This window comes from Ictalurus punctatus, chromosome 28, assembly GCF_001660625.3.
Source record: "Ictalurus punctatus breed USDA103 chromosome 28, Coco_2.0, whole genome shotgun sequence".
Classification (NCBI taxonomy): Eukaryota; Metazoa; Chordata; class Actinopteri; order Siluriformes; family Ictaluridae; genus Ictalurus; species Ictalurus punctatus.
In genome coordinates, this window is record NC_030443.2 from 10,262,707 (window position 1) to 10,286,685 (window position 23,979).

Here is a 23,979-nt window from a genome sequence, read left to right on the forward strand (position 1 = left end):
ACTGTTGTAATGATGTCCGATTCGTGAGTGAATCCTTTGTCTGATTCGGTTCATTTCAACAAATTGGAGAATATAGTTGATAAACCTGTCTGAATGATTCATTCACAAATAGCACCAATTTGATTCTCGAGTTCAACTCACTGATTCAATGATCCTTTCACTGTTGTAGCTAATTTCCACATTTCTTTCTGGAGCTGATGGGTGTGTGAAACATATTATTCACTCAGTGAATAATAATAATAATAATAATAATAATAATAATAATAATAATAATAATAATAATAATAATAAAGTTCATTGTCCTTTTACAAGCTATTCCGTGACCTATAAACAATCCCTTCTGTGTCAGGAATAATCACTCATGCCTTGACTGAAGAAGATCTGAGACAGAAGGAGAAGGAGCTGGAGTTATTTGAGGCAGAAGGTGAGCTTTAGAAAACGATTTATTGTTGTTTAAATGTATTGAATTTTAGTTTAATAATTTAAATGGTGTCAGTGTGTAAAAGCTCATGTGTTATGTGTGTAGAAAGGATTTGTAAGTTGCTAATGTATATACCTAGTTATTTGTATGTAGTTAACATAGTTATAAATTCATAATTTCAGTTAATTTAAACTGTTCAAAGTTAGTTCTTTATTTAATATGCAATTAAATTCCTTATTGAATATGCAATCATTTTTATGCTTATTGATAATGACTGTTTTTACACATGGCAATAAGATAAGATAATTGGGGGGTGGGGGCTTGGGGCCCAGAGTACAAATTAGCCAAATAAACTCTACAACCATGCGCTTGTAATCCGGGCAGAATGTGGTTTGGCATTGTTCTGCTCTGGATGTCAGCATATGCTGTTCCAAAATGTGTACATATCTTTCTGCATTAATGATGCCCTCACAGATGTGCAAGTTATCCATGTCATGGACACTGACACACCCCCATACCATGACAGACACTGGCTTTTGGACCTGACGCTGATAACAGCTTGGATAGTCCTTTTCCTCTTTGGCCCGGAGAACACGATGGCTGTTTTGTCCAAAAACTATTTGAAATATTGACTCGTTGGACGACAAAAATACAATTCCACTGTGCTACTGTCCATCTCAGATGAGACCGAGCCCAGAGAAGTCGATGGCACTTCTGGACAGTGTTGATGTATGGCTTTTGCTTTGCACAGTAAAGCCTTAACTTGCATCTGTGGATGTAGCGGTGAATGGTGTTGACTGAGAAAGGTTTACCAAAGTATTCCCGAGCCCATGTCAGGATAGCCATTACAGACTCATGACGGTTTTTAAGACAGTGACGACTGAGGGATCGGGATCAGGATCACGCGCATTCAGAATTGGTTTTCGGTCTTGCACTTTACGCACTGAGATTTGACCGGATTCCTTGAATCTTTTAATTATATTGTGCACTGTAGAAGGTGAAATGCCCAAAATCCTACCGATTTGTCTTTAGAGAATGTTGTTCTCAGAGTGTTGGATTATTCGCAGACGCATCTGTTGGCAGATTGGCGAGCCTCGACCCATCCTTGCTCTTGGTGGACTAGGCCTTTTTTGGAAGCTCCTTATATACTAAGATTGCCTCACCTGTTCACATCAACTTCTTATTTCAACTTGTCACATCGCAATTAGTCCTAAATTGCCCCTGTCCCAACTTTCTTGGAACATGTTGGATGCATCAATTTCAAAATAAAAGTTTACCTTCAAAAAACTATCTTGTCTTTATATGTTTTTTCTTGTTTAAATACAAGTCAAAGTACATTTACAAGCCATTCTTTTTTGTTTTTATTAGCATTTTCCATACTGTCCCAACTTTTTCAGAATTGGGGTTGTATTTTAATATCACTGAGCCTTATTTTAGCTTAGCTTAAATGCTGAAATAAATAAAGCATATTGTAGGCAGATCAAATCAAAACAGTGTACAAGGGTTGACTATGAAGTAGTTTGGGAGTTTTCCTGGTGGGCCAGGAATTGTTATTTGTAAGCATGCATAGATGAAATGCTGGAGAGAAAACGGAATGATGATTACTCAATGATGATTTATATGCTCTGTATGGTACAGTGTGAGACAACCTCGCCTGAGAGGAAACAATGCTTCTTTGAGCTGGAAGCAGAGCTTCGAAAGTGTCCTACTGTTCGTGTTTAATTTATGTTGAGTATTTTGTTTGATATAATGATATGATATAATAAAGTGGGCGCACGGTCGCTTAGTGGTCAGTACGTTCGCCTCACACCTAGAGGGTCGGGGGTTCGATTCCCACCGTGGCCCTGTGTGTGCGGAGTTTGCATGTTCTTCCTGTGCTGTGGGGATTTCCTCCAGGTACTCCGGTTTCCTCCCCCTGTCTAAAGACATACATGGTAGGCTGATTGGCATGTCCAAAGTGTCTGTAGTGTATAAATGGGTGTGTGAGTGTGTGTGTGATTGTGCCCTGCGATAGACTGGCACCCTGTCCAAGGTGTACCCCGCCTTGTGCCCGATGCTCCCTAGGATAGGCTCCAGGGTCCCGTGACCCTGAAAGGGATAAGTGGTATAGAAGATGGATGGATGGATGGATGGATGGATATAATAAAGCATATCAGTATCTCTTTCACTCTCAAACCAAGCATGTGTAGCATCTTTGTTTTGTTTTTTTCTCTCAGAAAATTTACGAAACTACTTAAAGAGAAGTATTGTATGGCAAGAGATGACTAGTTAGCAAAATTAACCCTGGTTCGATGGTCCTTTGATACTACAGTTAAAAACCAAGTTTAATATATATGTAGGTGGATGAAGAGGGTTACACGTGAATGTTTTCAGGCTTTATTAAAAACAACATACCAAACAAAGCAAAGTGCTAGGCAATACAAATGGTTAGGCAATTAACAGAATGTATAGTGGAGGATCTGTGATGTTTTGGGGCTGTTTTTCCTCCAAAGACCCAGGTAACTGATGCTGGAGAGGAGAATCCACAAGAGAGGACATAGGATCCCGGAGCACCTGAAAAGATTATGTATTGAGGAGTGGTCTGTATTCTCATCATGCACTATAGGAAAACACATAATGCTATTATGTTGCAAAGGGATGTACAAGGTTGCACAAAACACTATATGCAGGGATGCCATGTGGCACGCCGACACAGGGCAGAGATGCCAACTATGGTTTTGATAAGGGTTTTCTTATTTCACTGAATAAATGTACTTCAGTGAAAGGTCAATTTCTTTCATATTATAAATTCAGTGTCAGATTAATCAGCCACAGTGACATTTTTTTTAGTTGTTTAACCATCCTTAGCAAGGGTGTCAATAACTTTGAAAGTAACTGTATATATTTTCTAATCTAATTATCTAAGTAAATTAGGAAAGTATGTACAGACTGTGTGATAGACTTTTCCAAACAGAATGATAAAAAAAAGATGCTGTGTTTATGGTGACAATCAACATTTTAAGTAAGGTTTACCTATTTATTTTGTAGTGTTTGCCTAAGAGATGGGTGTATCATTATATTTCATGGTCATGTTTGGTGCCATTTCAGCACAGATTTCATGATGAACAATGTGCTGACTTCAATAGTAACATACAAGTTCAGGAAAGAGCATTTACAGAATATGACTCTATAGTCTTTATTGTGTGGCCCGTAGTGTTCCACAAAGTGTCAAGACCTGATTTAGCTGCATTTTAAAAATGATTTTGCTGGGTTGGGGTCGTGTCAGTGGCATGTCAAAATCGAGCTCATGTGTAATGCTGCCCTTATTTTATGCCCTTAGTGAAGTGTAATCTCCAAAGAAACCCACTGAAATCATTAAACCACACGTTCTTTATTCTATGATAAAGAAACATACCGGTTGTAGACTGTCCTATTGTCACATTTTTAAGTAAATGCTAAGAGTTATTGTGAGCTCATTGTGAGCTTTTCTTCATAATTTTTCATTACTTTACATTCTTACTTACACTCACCGAACACTTTATTAGGAAACTATAATAATACTGGATACAGCCTCCCTTTGCTCTCAAAACAGCCTCAATTCTTCATGGCATGGATCACACAAGTGGTTAAAAAACATTCCTTTGAGATTCTGGTCCATGATGATTTTTTAGGTGCACTTTCATGCTGTGACTCTCCAGTTCTACCATATCCCAAGGATGTTCTACTGAATTCAGATCCAGTAACTGGGATGGCCACTGAAGAACATTGAACTCATTCTCATGTTCATGAAACCAGTTTGAGATGCCTTTTGCTTTATGACATGGTACATTATTATCCTGGAAGTCGCCATTAGAAGATGAGAAAATTGTGGCCATGAAGGGATGCACATGGTCAGCAACAATACTCAAATAGTCTGTGGCATTCAAGTGATGATTGATTGGCATGAACAGGCCCAAAGTGTGCCAAGAAAATATTCCCCACACCATTACACCACCTCCACCAGCCTGGACTGTTGGTACAAGGCAAGTTGGGTCCATGAATTCATGCTGTTGGCACCCAACAGTCTGGCTTGGCTGACAGACGTGGTCTTCTGCTCATCCACCGCAAGGTTTGATGTGTTGTGCATTTTCTGCTCACCACAATTGTACAGAGTGGTTATCTGAGTTACTGAAGCCTTTTGGTCAGCTTGAAACAGTCTGGCTATTCTCAATTGTCCTCTCTCATAAACAAGGTGTTTCCATCTGCAAAACTTTCTGAGTAACCTCTAGAGACTGTTGTGTGTGGAAATACCAGGAGATCAACAGTTATAGAAATACTCAAACCAGCCTGTCTGGTACCAACAATCATGCCATGGTAAAAATCACCGAGATCACATTTTTTCCCCATTCTGGTAATTGATGTGAACATTACCTGTTGGCCCGTAACTGCATAATTTTATGCATTGCACTGCTGACACATGATTGGCTGATTGGATAATTGCACAAATGAGCAGGTGTACAGGTGTAAGTAAAACTTATGCAGTGAGTATAATAATATATGTATATAATATATACTTACATACATACTTATATTATATTATATAAATCCTGTATAGCACTAAGAGTTACAAAATTAGGGACATTTATAGGGGACACTAGCAAAGTAAATAGTGTTCTTTGTCATTCAGAATGTTTGTCAGCTTGGTGAGAATGAAGGGAATTACTGATGTACAGTATATCAGTTGGGACTGTGTAGATCTCTGATATCACCTTTACCCAACACCTCTGAACCCTGGTTATCCAGCTAAAATTGTTGAGTGACCAGATTGATATACATGCCACGAGACTACCTATAACCAACTCTGGTTTATTAGCATGAGCTTTGCTTGATTTGAACTCTTTTTACCTGGTTACAATAAAACAAGATTCTTCTACTTGCTACTTAACAAGCATTATATTGCAGTTTGACATAGATACACTTTGCAAAGCTCATCTCAGACAGAATCACTATCCTGTATTTTTTCATCCTTCCACTTTCTCAGAATATCTTCAGCTGCTTCCAGGGTTGAGTCGTCCTGTTCATAGCAAAAGAGAAAAAATAGCTCTGACCAATCGCTGTTGCAATGTCATATGACACAGTATCTTCCTCATTATACACTATCATGAAATGGCATTTATCATACTCTCGTAAGCAACATTCTCATAATAAATGAGTAACTGGCAGCTACTTTATTAATCAATCAATTGTAAATTCATCAGGAACTATTGCAAAGTATTTTGAAGGTACAAGAATGCGCTTTGAAACATTCATACAGCAAATCACCTTTACAAAGCAGATTCGAATGTACTTCTGGAAGTCTTCTCTGTGTTCTGGGCTGCAAAATCCAGATACAGGGATAGTGCTCAAACCCTCAAAGAACATACAGAACACATACTGTTAATTTAACAATAAATAACAAGTGCCCCTTTGAAGAGATCTCATTTTCAGGTCAGTGTGATTTACTCTTACCTTCTCTTTGATAAGCCATTTAGTAAATCTGTAGTCATAAGGTTCGTCCTTAGTACTTGGGTCATTCAGATCAACCTCTACAGGAAAGACACAAAATTGAATACTGACTAGACCTGGGTTTTGATTTAACAGTCAGTGTTCATGGAAAGTGTTGCCTATGCTTACAGATCCATCAGTCCATGCTCGTTTGATATCAATTAGAGGTAGCTTTATAGTTCCGAGCTTAAATTCATCTTCAGGATAATTTTACACATGTGTAGTGAGATAACTACGGTCATGTTTCAGTTTGTAAATTCACTTTTAGTTATTATAAATTGTGATATATGGCGCATTCACAAAGTATTCAAACCCCTTCACCTTTTTTATGTTACAGCCTTAATCTAAAATCGACTCAATCCTCTTTTCTGATCAGTCTGCTAGCAGTCCATTATGGAAAAAAAACAAAACAGTTTCATCCAAGGAACACTTCGAATTTAGATTGCTAAAAAGCCTTTATTTAAATTGCTATTTCATAGTCAAAATATTTTTTTTAAAAGAGGGAGTAACAGGCTGCAAACTTTTCAGCAGAAATGCCTTCTTTAAGGTGGAGCCCCCACAAACACAAAACTGCCTCAAATGGGCTCTCACCTAAAACAGCTGTATTAGACACACCTGCTCAAATGACTTTCACAACCAGAGGTGACTAGTGTCAGAATGCCATTAGGTAGCAAGTGTAAATAAACAGAAACGTATTCAAAAGGTCAAAATATTTGACATATACAGTACCATCCATCCATCTTCTACCGCTTACTCCTTCTTCAGGGTCGTGGGGGAACGACCCTATCCCAGGGAACATCGGGCACAGGACGGGGTACACCCTGGACAGGGTGCCAGTCCATCGCAGGGCACAATCACACACCCATTCATACACTACGGACACTTTAGACATGCCAATCAGCCTACCATGTCTTTGAACTGGGGGAGGAAACCGTTGTACCTGGAGGAAACCCCCGCAGCACGGGGAGAACATGCAAACTCCGCACACACAGGGCCCTGGCGGGAATCGAAACCCGGACCCTGGAGGTGTGAGGCGAACGTGCTAACCACCAGGCCACCGTGTAATAATAATTTCAAGTGATCTCTAACCCGTATCTTTTTACCTACTGTTTCTAATGCTTCCACTATGAGACTGTCTGAGTTGCCATTATGCGCTACCTGAAAACGCCTGCCTTAGGGTAATCTATATTCTGTTTTCTGATGGAATATTTTTGTGTTCCTGGACCTTATCCTTCAAGCACCTCTTAGTTCTATCAATGTAGAAGCAACCACAGCTGCACGGTAGCCAATAGATTACACATTGTGTATTGCAAATGATAAATTACTTTTTTGGTTTTAAAATCAATGTACTGTTTGCCATCCTTTATATTTCAGCAATAGTTCCAGGAGCCCTAAAGGACTTTCATGCCATGAGCAAAAAAAGGCCCATTGCCTCATTGAGCGCCATAGCCAATTTTATCCAGTGTGAAGGGAAATATGAATGGCTAAAATGCAGAGACAGCCTTGAGATTTTCATTATTTTCATGAGAAACTTGAAAATAGCAGCACAGTGGCACTCTCTATCCACAGGTTTTGCAGAGAGGAATGGGAGAAGACCCCTGTAGCATGAGAGGTGTGGTTTAGCATTGGTCTGCATACTGATGGAGGGGCATGGGTTAATTAGCCAACTGATCAATTGTTCAATGTGCCACACCTTGCTTCCCAGGATGTATGCTTCCCGGTATTCTCTTTCTGTCTCTCAGGAAGCTGTGTGTGCATTAGGGGTCTAAGCATATGCAAATATAATATTGGGATTGAACAGATAATGTGTCCTAAACAAATAAGAATACACATATGAAAAATAGGTGAAGTATTTGTGGTTTTTGTTTGTTCCCACAGGATGAAACAAACAAACAAAAAATGTCAAACAAGAATATATTTTTCTTCTTTAATACTGAACTGTAAAGAACAGGTTGCAGAAGCTAATGGGTAGGGTTGCCAGGTTTTTGCTAAATTTCCATCCACACACAAAGACTTGACACTATCCCAAAATGTTTGGACACATGAAAAAGAAGACTTTTTGCACCTTTCTCATTTAAGAGGAAACAAGTTAACAGTAGTTTACATTTCTGATTTGTAGTATAAATCTTCAATATATGAACAAATATGCAGAACCTGCAACCCTGCTCATAGAACTTTAAGAAAGAGCAAGATGCCTTATACACAGAGCTGCATGGCTATCCAAATTAAGTAATTAAATACATACATAAAAATATGTATAAATACATACATATATATATATATATATATATGCATATATAATATATATATATAATATATATATATATATAGTATATATAATATATATAATATATATATATATTTATTTATATATATATATATATATATATAAATACATATATATATATATATATATATATATATATATATATATATATATATATATATATATATATATATATATATATATTTATGTATTTGACACACAGAAACACTGTAAGTTTGTTGTGGTTTTATAATAATTTCTAATAGCATGTCAGGCAAACTTTTCCAAACTGAGATATAAAGTAAATTATATTATTTTATACTTTTATTTTATACTATTATATTATATGGCAATTTCTTGATTTGGGAAAGACATTGTTGCTTTGAAACATATTGTAGTTAGCTTGCATACTTAGTTACATTACAGAGAAGTTTTCCAGAAAGTTCCACATGGTGTCTGATTCAGGAGTTGATAAGGTTTTGTTGTGCAAATTGCTATTTGTTTTTATAATTTGTGAATGGAACATGACTTCTTTTTCCAGCCACTGTGTTATTTTCAGTGTTTCTAGGATGCTGCCAATGTAAATTAAACAAAGAGGAGCTGAAGAAATACAATGTAAACTGGAAAGTGGCAAATTTGTTCCACATGGGGTGGAAAATATGAAGAAATATTGGGAGATGTCCTTCATCAAAGTACTGAATAAAGTGTCTGAATGCTAGAGTGAATGTAATATTTCAGTGTTTCTTATAAATGTATGAAACTTGTAAATTTGTATGCTTTTCTGTTAGGGAGAATTTTTGCAGAAGGTGTTGCATTTCTTAGTGTGTAGTTACTCTACACCGTGCAGTTTTTAGTATTGTCCTTTTTATTGGATTGTACTTGTCATCCTGCTAAATAGTACATTTATACAATGCTCTCCTGCACTATTTCCCTTCATGTAGTCATTTATACTGAGCCCCTGTATTGTCTTGCATAGCTTATGATCCTGGAGGCAAAATATTTCACTCCACCACCGTGTATGTGCATGTAGGTGTGTAAGGACTCACTCAGGTTGGAGATGTCCGTGATGATGAAGTAGCCACCGTCAGGTACAAAAGGTTGCAGCCCAACGCTCCTCAGGCACTCGGCTAGTCTGAGCCTTTTGGCCTGGAGCTGCGTGCGTAGCTGTCTGAAGTAGCTTTCTTCTGTACCAAATGTGTCATATTCCATCCGAAAACACACAGCTACAGCCTCCTGAAGAAATTAGTACTTTGTATAACTGACCACAAAAGCATAATTAAATACTGTGATGTTGCATATAATTAACAATTAACAATATTTAGCTCACATTATTCATTGCTATATTTAATACATCCAGCTGCACTATGCCTCTTTGGTTTGCACAATTGTTAGATTATGTTGATTTGTATGGTCGTACAGATGATTAGTGTATTGCTGAATATTTTTATGTCTTTCCATAGAATTCCTTTATATTGTTCTGTTTTTCGCTTTGTACTCTGCACATTTGCGATTACTTACAAATAGATGGTGTTTTTTTGTTTTTTTGTTTTTTTACCTGAGTAGGAGTAGGACAGTGGCATATTGACTTCTGATGGATTTTTTGCAGGTGTTCCAAGATGTGTCCTGGCCCTATTGCCCAACCCACCTAAAACAAAAAGAAGGGTACCTAAGTGTTAAAGAACAATCACACTACGTACAGTACTGTGCCAAAGTTTTAGGCACCCTAAGTTTAATTCAAACTTAGTTTTATTTATTTTATGACATATACATTATCAAGTCAGTACAAAAAACATTTTCGATTCCCAAACATTAGTTTTCTAACACAAAATTAAATGTTACTGAAAAATGTTTGTATGTCATTAAAGAAAACAGCATATTAGGTAAGAGACACTTTTCAGACAAAAAACACAGTGAAGGTTGTTGGGTTTTGCTGCAAAAATAAGAAGCAAGCGCCGCAGTCAAAGTCTCTAGGAGAACCGTGTCTGGTTCTGCAAGACGCTCATTTCCTTATAAAACTACACTAACTGTACCTGAGACTATTATTTTTATATTTATTTTTTGTCACACTAAATATTGACTTTGTTTCATTTATTCCTGTTAACTGCTCTTTATGGTATTTTTTTTATTCATGTAGAAACATTTAATTTCATTATTTTAAAGGCATCTTTGCTCTACAGCATTTCTTTGCATGTGCATAAAACATTTGAACAGTACTGTAAAACTCAGTGAACTCTTACAACCCCAATTCAGAAAAAGTTGGGACAGTACGGAAAATGCTAATAAAAACAATGAGGAGTGATTTGTAAATGTACTTTGACTTGTATTTTTTTAAAAGCATATAAAGAGAAGGTATTTGATGTTTTACCTAATCAACTGCATAGTTTTTTGAAGGTAAATGTTTATTTTTAAATTGATGCATGTTCCAAAAAAGTTGGGACAGGGGCAATTTAGGACTAATAGCGATGTGAGAAGTTGAAATAAGAAGTTGATGTGAAACAGGTGAGGCAATCGTCTAATCACAGTATATAATAAGCCTCCAAAAAAGGCCTAGTCCTTCAAGAGCAAGGATGGGTCGAGGCTCGCCAATCTGTTAACAGATACATCAGTGAATAATCCAACACTTTGAGAACAACATTCCCCAAAGACAAATCAGTAGGTTTTGGGGCATTTCACCTTCTACAGTGCACAATATAATTAAAAGATTTGAGGAATCCGGTCAAATCTCGGTGCATAAAGGGCAAGGCCGAAAACCACTTCTGAATGCACGTGATCCTGATCACGATCCATCAGACGTCACTGTCTTAAAAACCGTTATGAGTCTATAATGGATATACTGACATGGGCTCGGGAATACTTTGGTAAACCATTTTCAGTCAACACCATTCGCCACTACATCCAGAGATGGAAGTTAAGGCTTCACTATGCAAAGGAGAAGCCATACATCAACACTGTCCAGAAGCACCACCGACTTCTCTGGGCTTGGTCTCATCTGAGATGGACAGTAGCACAGTGGAATCGTTTTTTGTGGTCCGACGAGTCAACATTTCAAATAGATTTTGGACAAAACAACAGTCATGTTCTCCGGGCCAAAGAGGAAAAGGACTATCCAAGCTGACCATCAGTGTCAGGTCCAAAATCCAGTGTCTGTCATGTTATGGGGTGTGTCTGTGCCCATGGCATGGGTAACTTGCACATCTGTGAGGTCACCATTAAGGCAGAAAGATATGTACACATTTTGGAGCAACATATGCTGCCATCCAGAGCAGGACAACACCAAACTAAATTCTGCGGGTGCTAGCATGGCCTGCTTGCAGTCCTGACCTGTCTCCGATTGAGAATGTGTGGCGCATTATGAATCACAAAAGGCCCTACACAGTTGCACTGCTGAAGAAATGCATAATGGATGAATGGAGGAAAATTCCCCTTGCTAAACTTAAGCAACTGGTGTCTTCAGCGCCCAAATGCTTAATAAGTGTTATTAAAAGAGATAGTGATGTTATACAGTGGTAAACAGTTGACTGTCCCAACTTTTTTGGAGTGTGTTGCAGTCATCAGATTTGAAATGAGTGTATTGTCAAAAATAAATTAAATTCCCCAAAGACAAATCCTTTATCTAATGTGTGTTTCACAAAAAAGCGAAAAAAGTACTCTATAATGAATAAAACATAAACCAGTTTTTGAGTCATTATCCCAAATCTCTGCCTGTAATGTTCTTACAGCAAACTAATAATTAGCAAAATTGCTCAACACCTCCTAATGTAAAATATCCCCAATAAATTAATTTGTTTTTCTGTAATGAAGTAAAGATTGATTGCTGTTTATATATGCATATATTAGAAAAGAGTCATTGTAAATATATAATATTATTTTCTCATATTTACATTTATTGCATTTAGCAGACACCATTATGTAAAGTGACCTACTGATGTGCTTTGTGGTCCTCCTCTGAAACTTCAAGCTATTTCAATAGGTCAGGGTCTAAAAATACCATCAAGCTAAAGCTATGTTAGAGAGAAGCTAGTACAGAAAGAAATCCCAACATAAGATGAGCCTGAACAAGCACCTGATCCTCATGATGTTGTATAAGAGAACCTGCATGACCAAGTCAGGTTAGCAGTGTGAGGAAAGAAGGACTGTTGGTTGTCCAGATCAGCCACAAGGTGCCTATGGTGCCAGATGGCACAACCGCAACTCTGACAAGCATAGGCCATCCACCAAGTGACTGGGTTAGTCATCGAAGGAACTCAACAGTGCTCATCTCCCTTAGAACACCAATCCCCCAGTGAAGCATGATGCTGGTAGCATCATCTTGGGAGGACTCTTTTCATCAGCAGGCACTGGGAAACTGGTCAGGTTTGAAGGCAAGATGAATGGAGTCAAATACAGGGCAACTTTAGAAGAAAATCTGTTCCAGTCTGGGAGCAAGAGACTGGAGTTAAAGTTTTCCTTCCAATAAGACAATAACCCTAAGCATACTGAGTTATATTGGAGTTGTTCAAAAGCACCTGAATGTGTTTGAATAGCCAAGTCAAAACCCAGACCTCAATCTAACTGAGAGAGAGAGAGAGAGAGAGAGAGAGAGAGAGCGCAACCAGTACAAAGCAGTGTGTGTGTGTGTGTGTGTGTGTGTGTGTGTGTGTGTGAATAAATAAGCTGAAAAGTAAAAGAGATAACAAAGTGCCTTTTGAGTCGTTCCAAGCCTGTCTCCAGCTTCCTAATGTCTCCGAACTACCAGTCGCCAACATGGTGGTCTACCTGGACCTGATCGAGCTGGGACATACCGCATACTGGTGAGTGTTCAAGGGGGTACATACCATGCATTGATGGATTTGGGCTGTAACCAGTTTTAATTCACCAATGCTTGGTTCAAGCTGAGGCATTGCGAAATGCATGTTTGGTGAAGGTGAGGTGTGAGGATGTTCACAAATATCCGCTGGTCATCATTAAATTTCAGGGTGAAAACATATAGTAGAGGTGGCAGTTAGTCCTCACCTCACTCATCCACTAATCTTGGGGACAAATTGGCCAGGGTTTTGAGCCTTAGCAATAGTGAAAAATGGAGAGGAATGTGTGCAGCATTGGCCCCATTGACATCAGCACCATGTCAGGGGCACATTAAAAGTTGGGTTGCTCCGCTCCCCCCCTCTTGGTGGGGATTGCAGTAGTATTGTTAAAATGTGCTGACAATGTACAAAAAGTACTGACACACACTGAAATCATTTAAACAGGTTTTATATTTGACTATAAAGTGATGGATGGTTGTCACTAGGCTTGCTGCAATCATTTAGTTCAGTTAGAGCACATGGCAAAATGTGTTTTGGCAAAATTTAAATGAGCCTTAATGTTCTTCTGGGTTAGCAATAGTTTTTGCCTCACCTTACTACCATGGATGCCATTTTTGCCCAGTGTCTTTCTGATAGTGGAGTCATGAACAGTGACCTTTATTGATGCAAGAGAGGTCTGTAGGTCCTTTGATGTTGTCCTTGGCACTTTTGTGATTTCCTGGATGAGTACTTGCTGTGCTCTTGGAAGGTCGGCCACTTCTGGGAAGGTTCAATACTGCGCTGAGTTTTTCCATTTGGAGATAACGGCTCTCACTGTGATTCTTTGGAGTCCCATTGCATTTGAAATAGCTTTTTAACCCTTCCCAGACTGATGTATTTCAATCACATTATTCCTCATCATTTCTGGAATTTCTTTCAATTCTGACATAGTGTGTTACTGCATAAGACCTTTTAACCAACTTCATGCTGTTGAAAAAGTTCTATTTAAGTGTTGATTTGATTGAACAGGGTTTGCAGTAATCAGGCCTGGTTGTGTCTAGTCCAGCTGAACCCCATTATGAATGCAGTTTCATAGATTAAGGAAATTAGCAACTATGGGGGCAAATACATTTTCACACAGGCCCAGTTGGTATTGGATAACTTTTTTGCTTCAATAAATAACACTGTCATTACAAACTGTATTTTGATTTTACTCAGGTTGCCTTTGTTTTATCTTAGATTTTGTTTTAATCTCTGAAACAATTTAGTATGAGATGTACACAAAAACAGAAGAAATCTGGATGGGATTAAATACTTTTTCACAGCACTGTATACTTTTTCTGTTTTTTGTCAAATTAAAAAAAACATTATGAAAATCTGTTTGTTTGTTTTTCATGATGTAAAGAGAAGGAGAAATCAGAACACTTCCTAAAAGCACTTTATGTGATACAACAGCACACTGTGATATAACAAAAGTAATGAAAGTGGGTTGTACAGTTTCACACCATAACTTTATCATAGCAAACTTTATCATCAGCCCATTACCTTCCATCCAGTGACGCCAAAGCTCTTGCCTGCAGTCCCAATGGTGACAGTGCGCTCCCACATCCCCGGAAGAGTCGCTGTAATGGAACCACAGATCAATTTAACAAAGGTCTTTATTATTACAAGATAGATCACACACTGCTTAATAAACAGCTCAAACATTGTGAACATATTAAAAGTTAGGACCTTTGTCTAAGTTCTAAAAGGTTGAAAAATTCGTAGCAAGGTTTTCTTCTTACCTATTTTAATATGTTGTGCTCCATCATATGTAAGCCATTCATATACCTCATCACTGATACAAATAACATCATGCTTTATACACAGGTCAGCTATCATCTGTAACTCTTCCCTCTGAAATACCTGCAAAAGAAATGAGCACTAACAGAGCCAAGTATTATTTGGAAGTCTATGGTTTCACTAGTTTTCACTGGTTTGTGATTATTTCAGACACTTCCTATTAGCTAGCGATAGCTGTTGTAATGAGTCGTTGATAAATTTGCTTCTTTAAGTACGTAACAGGTGAAACACATCTCCATTTGGCAAACTATATTTAGACAATATTACGTTAAACTCTGAAAGCAAATGGAGAGAGCTCACCTTGCCCAATGGATTACTGGGATTGTTAATGATAATAGCTTTTGTGTGAGAGTTAAATTTACTCGTCAACTCTTCAGAACATAACACCCAGTCAGCACTAGACCCAGTTGGACCAGTGACCTTTTGCTGTAAGATATGTACAAGCACCCCAGATTTTTTAAGTGTAATAAATTATGTGATGAATAAAGAAATGTACATCACAACCATACAACATTTCGGTACAGTTTTTGAAAATGAACACTCACAGGTTTGAGGGGCACATGGACGGTTTTTCCTCCTGCCATTAATGTCATGGGTTCATAGCAATGATAGGAAGGCTCCAGAATGATCACCTGGGCCGACATAAAATGCATGAGAAGGATAGATAAAGAGAATAAAAATTATGAACCAGGGCAGCCTGGTGATATACACTATGTGGCCAAACGTGTTTGGACACCCATATGAGGGCCTTCCCCAACCTGTTGCCATAAGTTAGAAGCACACAACTGTACAGTATTGCTGTAGCAATACTGGAACTATGGGGCCCAAACCAGCATGACAATGCCCCTAGGAACAATGCAAGGTCCATGAAGACATGGCTTGCCAATAAGGAAGTGGAAGAACTTGGGTGCCCTGCACAGAACCTTGATCTCAACCTCACTTAACACCTTTGGCATGAATTGGAATGCTGACAAAGCCTTCTTGCTTGACATCAGTGCCTGACCTTACTAATGCTCTTGTGACTGAATGGGCAAATCCCCAGAACCAAGTTCCAAAATCTCATGGAAAGCCTTCCCAGAAGAGTTATAACAGTAAACGGTGACTAAACCTGGAATGGGATGTTCAACAAGCACATATGGGTGTGATGGTCAGGTGTACACAAATCTTTGGCCATATAATGTATATTGTACAACCCCAATTCCAAAAAAGTTGGGATGCTGTGTTAAATGTAAATAAATTTAAATAAAAACAGAATGCAATGATTTGCAAATCTCATAACCCCATATGTTATTCACAATAGAACACAGAAAATATATAAAAAATTTAAACTGATGAAATAAGGTCATTTTGAATTTGATTGCCGCAGCACATCTCAAAAAAGTTGGGACAAGGCAACAAAAGGCTGGAAAAGTGAGTGTTACTAAAAAGAAACAGCTGGAAGTTAATTGGCAACAGGTCAATAACATGATTGGGTATAAAAAGAGTATCTTAGAGAAGCAGAGTCTTTCAGAAGTAAAGATGGGCAGAGATTCACAAATCTCACCAATCCCACAATCTATTTGTGGAACAATTTCAGAATAATGTTCCTCAGCGTAAAATTGCGAAGACTATGAATATCTCATCATCCACAGTAGATGACAGTAGTAGTACAATATCATCAAAGATTCTGAGAATCTGGAGAAATCTCAAGGGACAAGGACGAAAATCAATATTGCATGCCCGTGATCTTTGGGCCCTCAGGCGGCACTGCATTTAAAACAGGCCTGGTTCTGTAATGGAAATCACTGCATGGGCTCAGAAACACCTCCAGAACTCATTGTCTGTGAACACAGTTTGTCGTGCCATCCACAAATGCTGGTTAAAGCTCTATCATGCAAAGAAGAAACTATATGTGAACATGATCCAGAAACGCTGCCGTCTTCTCTGGACCAAAGCGCATTTAAAATGGATTTAAGTTTCCATCCCATCTTTACTTCTGAAAGACTCTGTTTCTCTAAGATACTCTTTTTATACCCAATCATGTAACTGACCTGTTGCCAATTAACCTAATTAGTTGCAAAATATTTCTTTTTAGTAATACTTACTTTTCCAGCCTTTTGTTGCCCTGTCCCACCTTTTTTTGAGTCTTGTGTCCATGAAATTCAAAATGACCTTATTTTTTTCTTAAAATGGTACATTTCCTCAGTTTAAACATTTGATATGTTTTCTATGCTCTATTGTGAATAACATATGGGTTTATGAGATTTGCAAATCATTGCATTCTGTTTTTATTTACATTTATTTACATTTAACACACCATCCCAACTTTTTTGGAATTGGGGTTGTACATAATGATGCTCCAATTTGTCCAATTTAATATAAAAGTCAGCATCATGTGAAAAAGTATTTAGGACACTGCAGTTTTAGTAGTTATCCAAGTTGAACCATGATAAATATTTCTTCAAGGAACTTACTTCATCGCCCTCATAAACCAGAGCTTGAACTGCACAAAAAACCGCCTGATAGGCTCCCATGGTAACCAGGATGTCCTTCATGGGATCAATTTCCTGGCCCAAAACCCTCCCAAAGAACTTGGCAAGGATCTTGACAAGAGGTGGATGGCCCTGTAGGTCACAATACATCTTTCCTTAATAAACCTAATTTAGAGGGGGCACTGATTAAAATTGATGAGTTAAAAATCATTTTGAGGGAGAACCTCAAGTGATTTATTGATAGGGATGGGCCTAGTTTGCACAAATATAAATAAATATACTTATACAGTTAGTCACTGTTAGTAAATGATGAAAGACTATTTAAGTAACTGTAGTTCTATTCTATATACTCTATATACACTGAAAAAACACCGGGGGTGGTGTGTAGCAACTGCATAACACCACATGCACACAGTGATTATATGACACGGCATTTATTATAATTACTACCGTGATACATTTAACATGATACATGCCCCTGTGTCTTACATACATATCAAATAATCATCTAGTCTGAGGATGGCTGGTGTCATGTCCAAATAATACTGTAGGGAACATAACAGCATGGAACACTGTGCAGGCACATCCTAATTGAAGGCAGCAAGATCAATATAGCGATTCAGAAAGATGAAATGATATGACCTATGACAGAAATCCTATATTCAGCCACTGGGATACCCCAGAGTCATTTGGCCACATTTCCAGTATAACATTTCCACCTTGTTTTGGTAAAATAAATTAAATTAGTTAAAGTAAACAAGTCAGAGTACAATACTGGCAGAAAAATAGTGTTGGCAGGCTATAGTTCTGACCATGAACACAAGCTGCTAAGCAAATACCTCCATATCATCTTCAGGATAAGGAAAGAAAATGGAATGATCGATGTATGATGGTAGTATTTACAACATGCATACTCACAGTATCCAGCTGTTACATACTGCCCCTAATGGTAAGGATGGGTGAAAAAGAATATCTCTCTTACAAGACTGCGTGTGTACTGGTGCATATGAAAGCCTCCGTTGACAGCATTGAAGAGAGCCTCCTGAACAAAGCTGGCAGGAGGTAAGTCTGGGAACCCTTGGCCTAGGTTCACTGCCTTGTATTCAGCAGTTAATTGGAAAAGTTCCGACCTAGCAGAAAACAAAATGGTAAAAATCAAATCATACCAATTTCTGTCCGAAGTATCCTATAGTGGCATACTACTGAGTATATTCATAAGTGATCACAGGCAGTGGTAAGCTTTCATGGTAACTTGATAATTGCTTAACTGGTTAGCTCACCAAAGTTGCTAAATAGATTGTATGTCTCAACATGGTTTATTAATTATCACAGTAGCATGTAGTATTTATTATTTTTTTAAATAAATTATTGTCCTTATTTTTTCATTAATAATTTTATGTTTTCAGAAATGACTGATTAAATAACAATCATTTGTATTTTCCTTTGGCACCTTTCTGAAAATTTATAAAACATTTGGACCTCAGCTTGTAAGTAAATAAATACATTTTCTTTATACAGTATGCCAAAATTTTCTGCGGTTTGGGTATAGCCCAATAATATACAAATTAGTATACAAATAGAAAATGAGTGCATACAATAATAATATTAATAATAATAATAACAATAATAATAATAATAATAATAATAATAATAATAATAATAATAAAAGCAGGAGAAAATGCAAATGCGAGCAGAGTCATGTGAACATATTTGTTTTGCCTAAGAGCACAGAAAACCTGTAAAACAGCTGAAGGAATCATGTTCACACTATTGGCAGGAAAAATAAAGCTAAGGTTGTTAAAACAAAGTCCAAGAAGGGTCAAGGGCATCTCCTGTTGAAACTGAAGTGTATTTACTTTTGTGCATTTTGATTATGATACAAGAAAAGGTGAGTAAATCATTACCATATACGTTTGTCAACTACCTCAGTCCTGGTTGTGTGTGGTTTGCAGGACATGATGACCTGCAAAGCAAGAACATGTGTCAAGGTGTAGCCTAAAGAAAAACAATTATATGAAAAACATTAGAATCACACATCTATCTTTATTGTAAGGATTTTGATTAGTTGACTAGAAATATACTTGGAAATTAATGCAAATAAAAAATAAACAAATTGAACATGTAGATCTACATGTTTATGCTAAAAACCAAAAACTGTAACCACAGCTTAGATAGATAGATAGATAGATAGATAGATAGATAGATAGATAGACTTATTTGCTTACCAAACTAGTTGAATCCTGACACCCAAATATCAACGGCAACACAGACCAGATAAAAGGTAATAAACCAAATAAGTACTATGTTTTTTACATCAATAACAATGACATCAATAATGTCATTAATCATAATAGGAAGGAGTTGATATCTACTCTACCTTGTTCTGCCAGTTCATGGGAATTACTAATGTTTTCCAAACTGCAGCTTGATTTATTTCCACTCTTCTAGACATTCCAGTATTTAAATGATACCTTCAAGATAAGAGTTGCTCTTAAATTTGTATGAATAAGACATCTTGTTTACACAAATCAATTTTATTTTATTACAGTTATAAATTTTTTAAAAAATCATATATTTTGGATGGTGTTGGCTAGTCAGTGGGTGATTTTTTGGTCAGATTTTACTAGCTAAATAGTGAGTTTGTTCACATTCACTAATTTAGTCAGTGAAATGACTAGTTAGAATTCAATACCTATTCATATAATTGTACTTAGTTTTAGTTAGTTAGCTAGGTGGTGAGATCATTTTAATTAGCATTCACTATCTACTGAGTAAGAGAATTTTATATATTTATAATAATCTAACTGCTCAATCTTTTGCAAGATTAAGATGACAGATGTTTTATTTTCACTCAAATGTTTTGATGCATGTTAGATAGAGACAGACAAAACTGAGAAAATGATAGAGAAAATGCACATATTCAGCACACCATAATTCACAAATGGATAAATGGTTTGTTACTATGGTTAGTACATTACTATACATTACTACAGCTTACATAACTAAAAAAAAAACCCGGTCAAATGTGAGTCTATAGGAGTCAATCAATAATTAGATTTTTCTTAGTGATGTAAAGGGCCAGCGTAGGTACAGGTTTTCATTCCAATCAAGCAGGAGCCACACCTGATTTTACCTGTTTAATCAGCTCATCTTGCCTTTCAGTAAACTAATAGGTGTCTTCTGACTGGTTGGAATGAAAAACTGCATGTACACCGACCCTTTCCGGATAAGACTGGACACCCTGATGCGCCCAACCCAACTCAATTGTTTGTTTTAGTCAAAACAGACAAACAGAGAAGCATGCCAACTAGCTCTCATGTACATCACAGGCTCAAAAAGGATAAGTTTCATATTTTACAGTGGCCCAGGCAAAGTCCCTGTAACATATGAACCCAGAGGGATCCATGTGCAAGACACTGAATGTTACAATCCAAAGTCATAAACAGTCTAGGGTCATACACAAGAAATACATTGAACAGACAAATCCCAAAAATAGAATCAAATGTAAACAAAACAAAAAACAACAACAACAAAAAACATTTTACAAGATTTATCCAACCAACCTGGACAAAACAAACTGCTACAAATTAGATTTCAAGACAAAATGGTACTCATTTGCCCCAAGAATAAGGCCGCATGATATGATCAAAATATCCATCCATCCATCCATTTTCTGTATCGCTTATCCTACACAGGGTTGTGGGGAACCTGGATCCTATCCCAGGGGACTCGGGGCACGAGGCAGGGGACACCCTGGTTGGGGTACCAACCCATCGCAGGGCACAATCGTGCACACACACATTTACACACCCATTCAAACACTACAGACAATTTAGAGATGCCAATCAGCCTACAACATGTACCATTGGGCCCCAGACTCAACACACGCAGGTCTGGAGGCAGGATTCCACGGAGATGCGAAGCAAATGTGCTAACCACTAAGTCACCGGACAAAATATGTTTTCACAATATTAATTATTATTATTGACAACTGGGCTACTTTTGAGGGCACACCTGGCTTTTTAGGGCAGGATGGTAGCCATTACACTCAGGAGGTGCTGCTCTCAATTATTAACATAGCTCACAGTCTTAAAACCAGCCTGTCTGGTTAATTGGTGACAATCCAGAGCCAGAGCCATGCAGCAGTCAAAAATGCAAAAACTGTTGGAGACAATTTTGATAATCCACCCTCTGAGAGCAGCTTTTACACCGATTTAGAGACGTCAGTCAAATAAAATACATAACAGTCATAGAACCCCGCGTCTGAAATGATCTCTGAAAGTTTACTAGAAACAGAGTTTGTCCAAATTGCCCCTATTCTATCCACACCAGTAAAATTTGATTATAAAATACTACTATGACCTAAACAGTGGGGGAAATAAGTATTGGACGTGTCAAAAAAAAATTCAGTAACCATATTTCAAAGAACAAAGAAGCCTTTGTTTGTAATGACAGCTTCAAGACGCTTCCTGTACGAAGAAATTAATGGGACGCAGTATTCAGGTGTGATTTTGGCCCATTCTTCTAAACATATTGTCTTTAAATCTTGTTCAATTGGATTCAAGTCAGGTGATTGACGGGGCCATTCTAATGCCTTGATTTTTTCTCTGAAACCAATTGAGCATTTCCTTTGCTGTATGCTTTGGACCGTTGTCCTGCTGGAAGGTCCACCCACGTCTCATCATCATCCTGGTGGATGGCAGCCTATCCCGGGAGGCATGGGGCACAAGGCAGGGTACACCCTGGAAAGGGTGCCAATCCATTGCAGGGCACAATCACATACACATTCACACACTATGGACTACTTTGTACATGGCAATCAGCGTACCATGCATGTCTTTGGACTGGGGGAGGAAACCGGAGTACCTGGAGGAAAACCCACAGCACGGGGAGAACATGCAAACTCCGCACACACAGGGCAGCAGTGACAATCGAACCCCCAACCCTGTAGGTCTGAGGCGAATGTGCTAACCACTAAGCCACTGTGAAGAAATGAAGAAAGTGACATGTGGGTGTCTGGAATGGGGTGGAGGGTGTTACTTGGATCCCAGGACGATGTTTTTGAAGTGGTGCAGCACAGTGTTCAGGAGTCTGAGAGCCTTGAGCAGATGCTGCAGAACATTCTTTGGGATGGCAGAGTGTGTAGGGATGAATATGTATGCCCATATAATTAGCTTGCCCTAGATGGATGCTGGGATATATACCTTCTCTTGTGATCACTTAGTCTAGGGTTACCTGCTGCTGCCTCAGAGATTTCCTATCTCCCAAAGGATGGGAGCAACCAAGCAGATGGTCTCAATGATCGGTAGTGGTGAATTGCTCGATGGAGTTTCCGGTTACCCACATAATATTACCCTTTAGTAGAAGAGTTTCTTTTAAAAGAACCGGGACTCCTTGTCTCTGTGACAACACAACAACTACTCCCACCTCAGAAGCAGATCAGAAAATCAGATCTGTGATAGAGTGATGTTTTTAGCAGCTGAGTTGGCATTGAGAACCTTTGAAGAGATGTGTGGGAATACACCAAGTTGTCATCAGTGTAAACTACTACATACCTGTGGAGCATGTCATTGAGCACCCGGTTTATAGAAGACTGGAATACTGCATCTACACTGGCCAGGCCATATGGCTTCACCAGGTATTCATATTGCCCAGTAGCTTTTGAGAAGGTGGTTTATAAAGGAGCTGTAGAAGTATGTTGGACTTTGAGTTTTCCACACTATGCATTTATGAGGCCTACAACTCAACAAATACCTCCTTCATCATGCAAGAATACTTGGCAACAAATCAACAAGCAATTAGGCTGAATACCAAATGGATTCCTGTTCATTACTTATGCTTTCTACATAGGTTGTAACATAGCATTGCGCATCATATTGAGTGCACTATATGACTGCTAGACCAACCATTTGGAATTAAACCAAAAAAAATATTTTGAATGTAATGCTGTAGTACATTATTGTCTTTATGTCCACTTCTTAGTAGCAATTTTCTCCTCGGTTACATTCTTGCCACTCGCTGTTCATGTGACTTGGCCAAGTAGCATGCATCTGTATCCAGTCTAATAGCTAACTATATTGTGTTTGGTTGTTCATGTCTGTCTGTATTTACTAGGTACATTATCTTCAGGGTCTTGATCCAGTGATAAATCTTTTTCTTTAATTATCGCAGCCTAGCAAATTTGAGCTTTATTTTTCACTTTTTTGACACAACTTCTCAAAAATGGATGTCTTTATTTTCATTATTTTAGAACAATAATGAAGACATTAATACTATGAAAAGACACATGTAATTACCAAAGTCGCATAGAAATTTCAAACGAATCAAAACTGTTTTACATTTTAAACTCTTAACAGTATTCCTGACGAAGCTCTGAACACTCTTGGCTGCTTCTCCTCTAAATGAAAACTACTTGTTTGTGTAAACCGTAAATTAATATGGCATCACAAACTACTTTGGTGGCACAGTGGAGAGTATCTCCTCTGCAACTGTGCACTTGCTTTATTTCTATATTCTATTACAACTCCTTTTATATGCACAGCAACATGGTGTTTAAATCTTACAGGGTTTTTTTTCCTCTACAAATACACAGTCATGTGAAAAAATAAGTACGTCCCATGGAAATTGTTTTTTTTTTTTTTTTACATCTTTGGACAAGCAAACATTTGATCCTGTATGAGACAGTGCCTATTAATAAAGTTGATACACTATCAA

At 37.8% G+C, this 23,979-nt stretch overlaps 2 protein-coding genes across 2 annotated transcripts in view; both read right to left on the bottom strand.

Moving 5' to 3' along the window:
- zgc:55461 (beta-tubulin family protein) overlaps positions 1-8,571 on the bottom strand; it is a 178,049-nt gene extending 169,478 nt beyond the window's left edge. Inside the window, exon 1 of the mRNA XM_053677187.1 lies at positions 8,553-8,571. Coding sequence (XP_053533162.1) covers positions 8,553-8,564 — 12 coding nt within the window. The 5' untranslated portion in view covers positions 8,565-8,571. The remainder of the gene's footprint in view (positions 1-8,552) is intronic.
- LOC108260321 (kynurenine--oxoglutarate transaminase 1) lies at positions 5,226-20,156 on the bottom strand. The gene is made up of 14 exons (XM_017460512.3): positions 19,643-20,156; positions 19,491-19,505; positions 19,170-19,228; positions 18,248-18,395; positions 17,248-17,397; positions 15,340-15,426; positions 15,095-15,220; positions 14,737-14,857; positions 14,498-14,574; positions 9,745-9,834; positions 9,236-9,422; positions 5,888-5,964; positions 5,702-5,788; positions 5,226-5,453 (listed from the first exon to the last, which is right to left on the bottom strand). Exons 1-14 carry the CDS (start codon positions 19,715-19,717, stop codon positions 5,373-5,375), a joined length of 1,380 nt encoding a protein of 459 aa, XP_017316001.1. The 5' UTR covers positions 19,718-20,156; the 3' UTR covers positions 5,226-5,372.
- Between the last annotated feature and the right edge of the window lie 3,823 nt (positions 20,157-23,979).

Bases quoted from the DNA above. Each gene is read 5' to 3' on its own strand.
- LOC108260321 (XM_017460512.3), bottom strand. From the start codon at position 19,717: ATGTCTAGAAGAGTGGAAATAAATCAAGCTGCAGTTTGGAAAACATTA. The intron at 17,398-18,247 runs GTAAGAGAGATA...TGTGACCTACAG, and splicing joins ACCAGTACACACGCAGTCTT to GGCCATCCACCTCTTGTCAA. The intron at 9,835-14,497 runs GTAATGGGCTGA...TTTTTGTTTTAG, and splicing joins TTGGCGTCACTGGATGGAAG to GTGGGTTGGGCAATAGGGCC.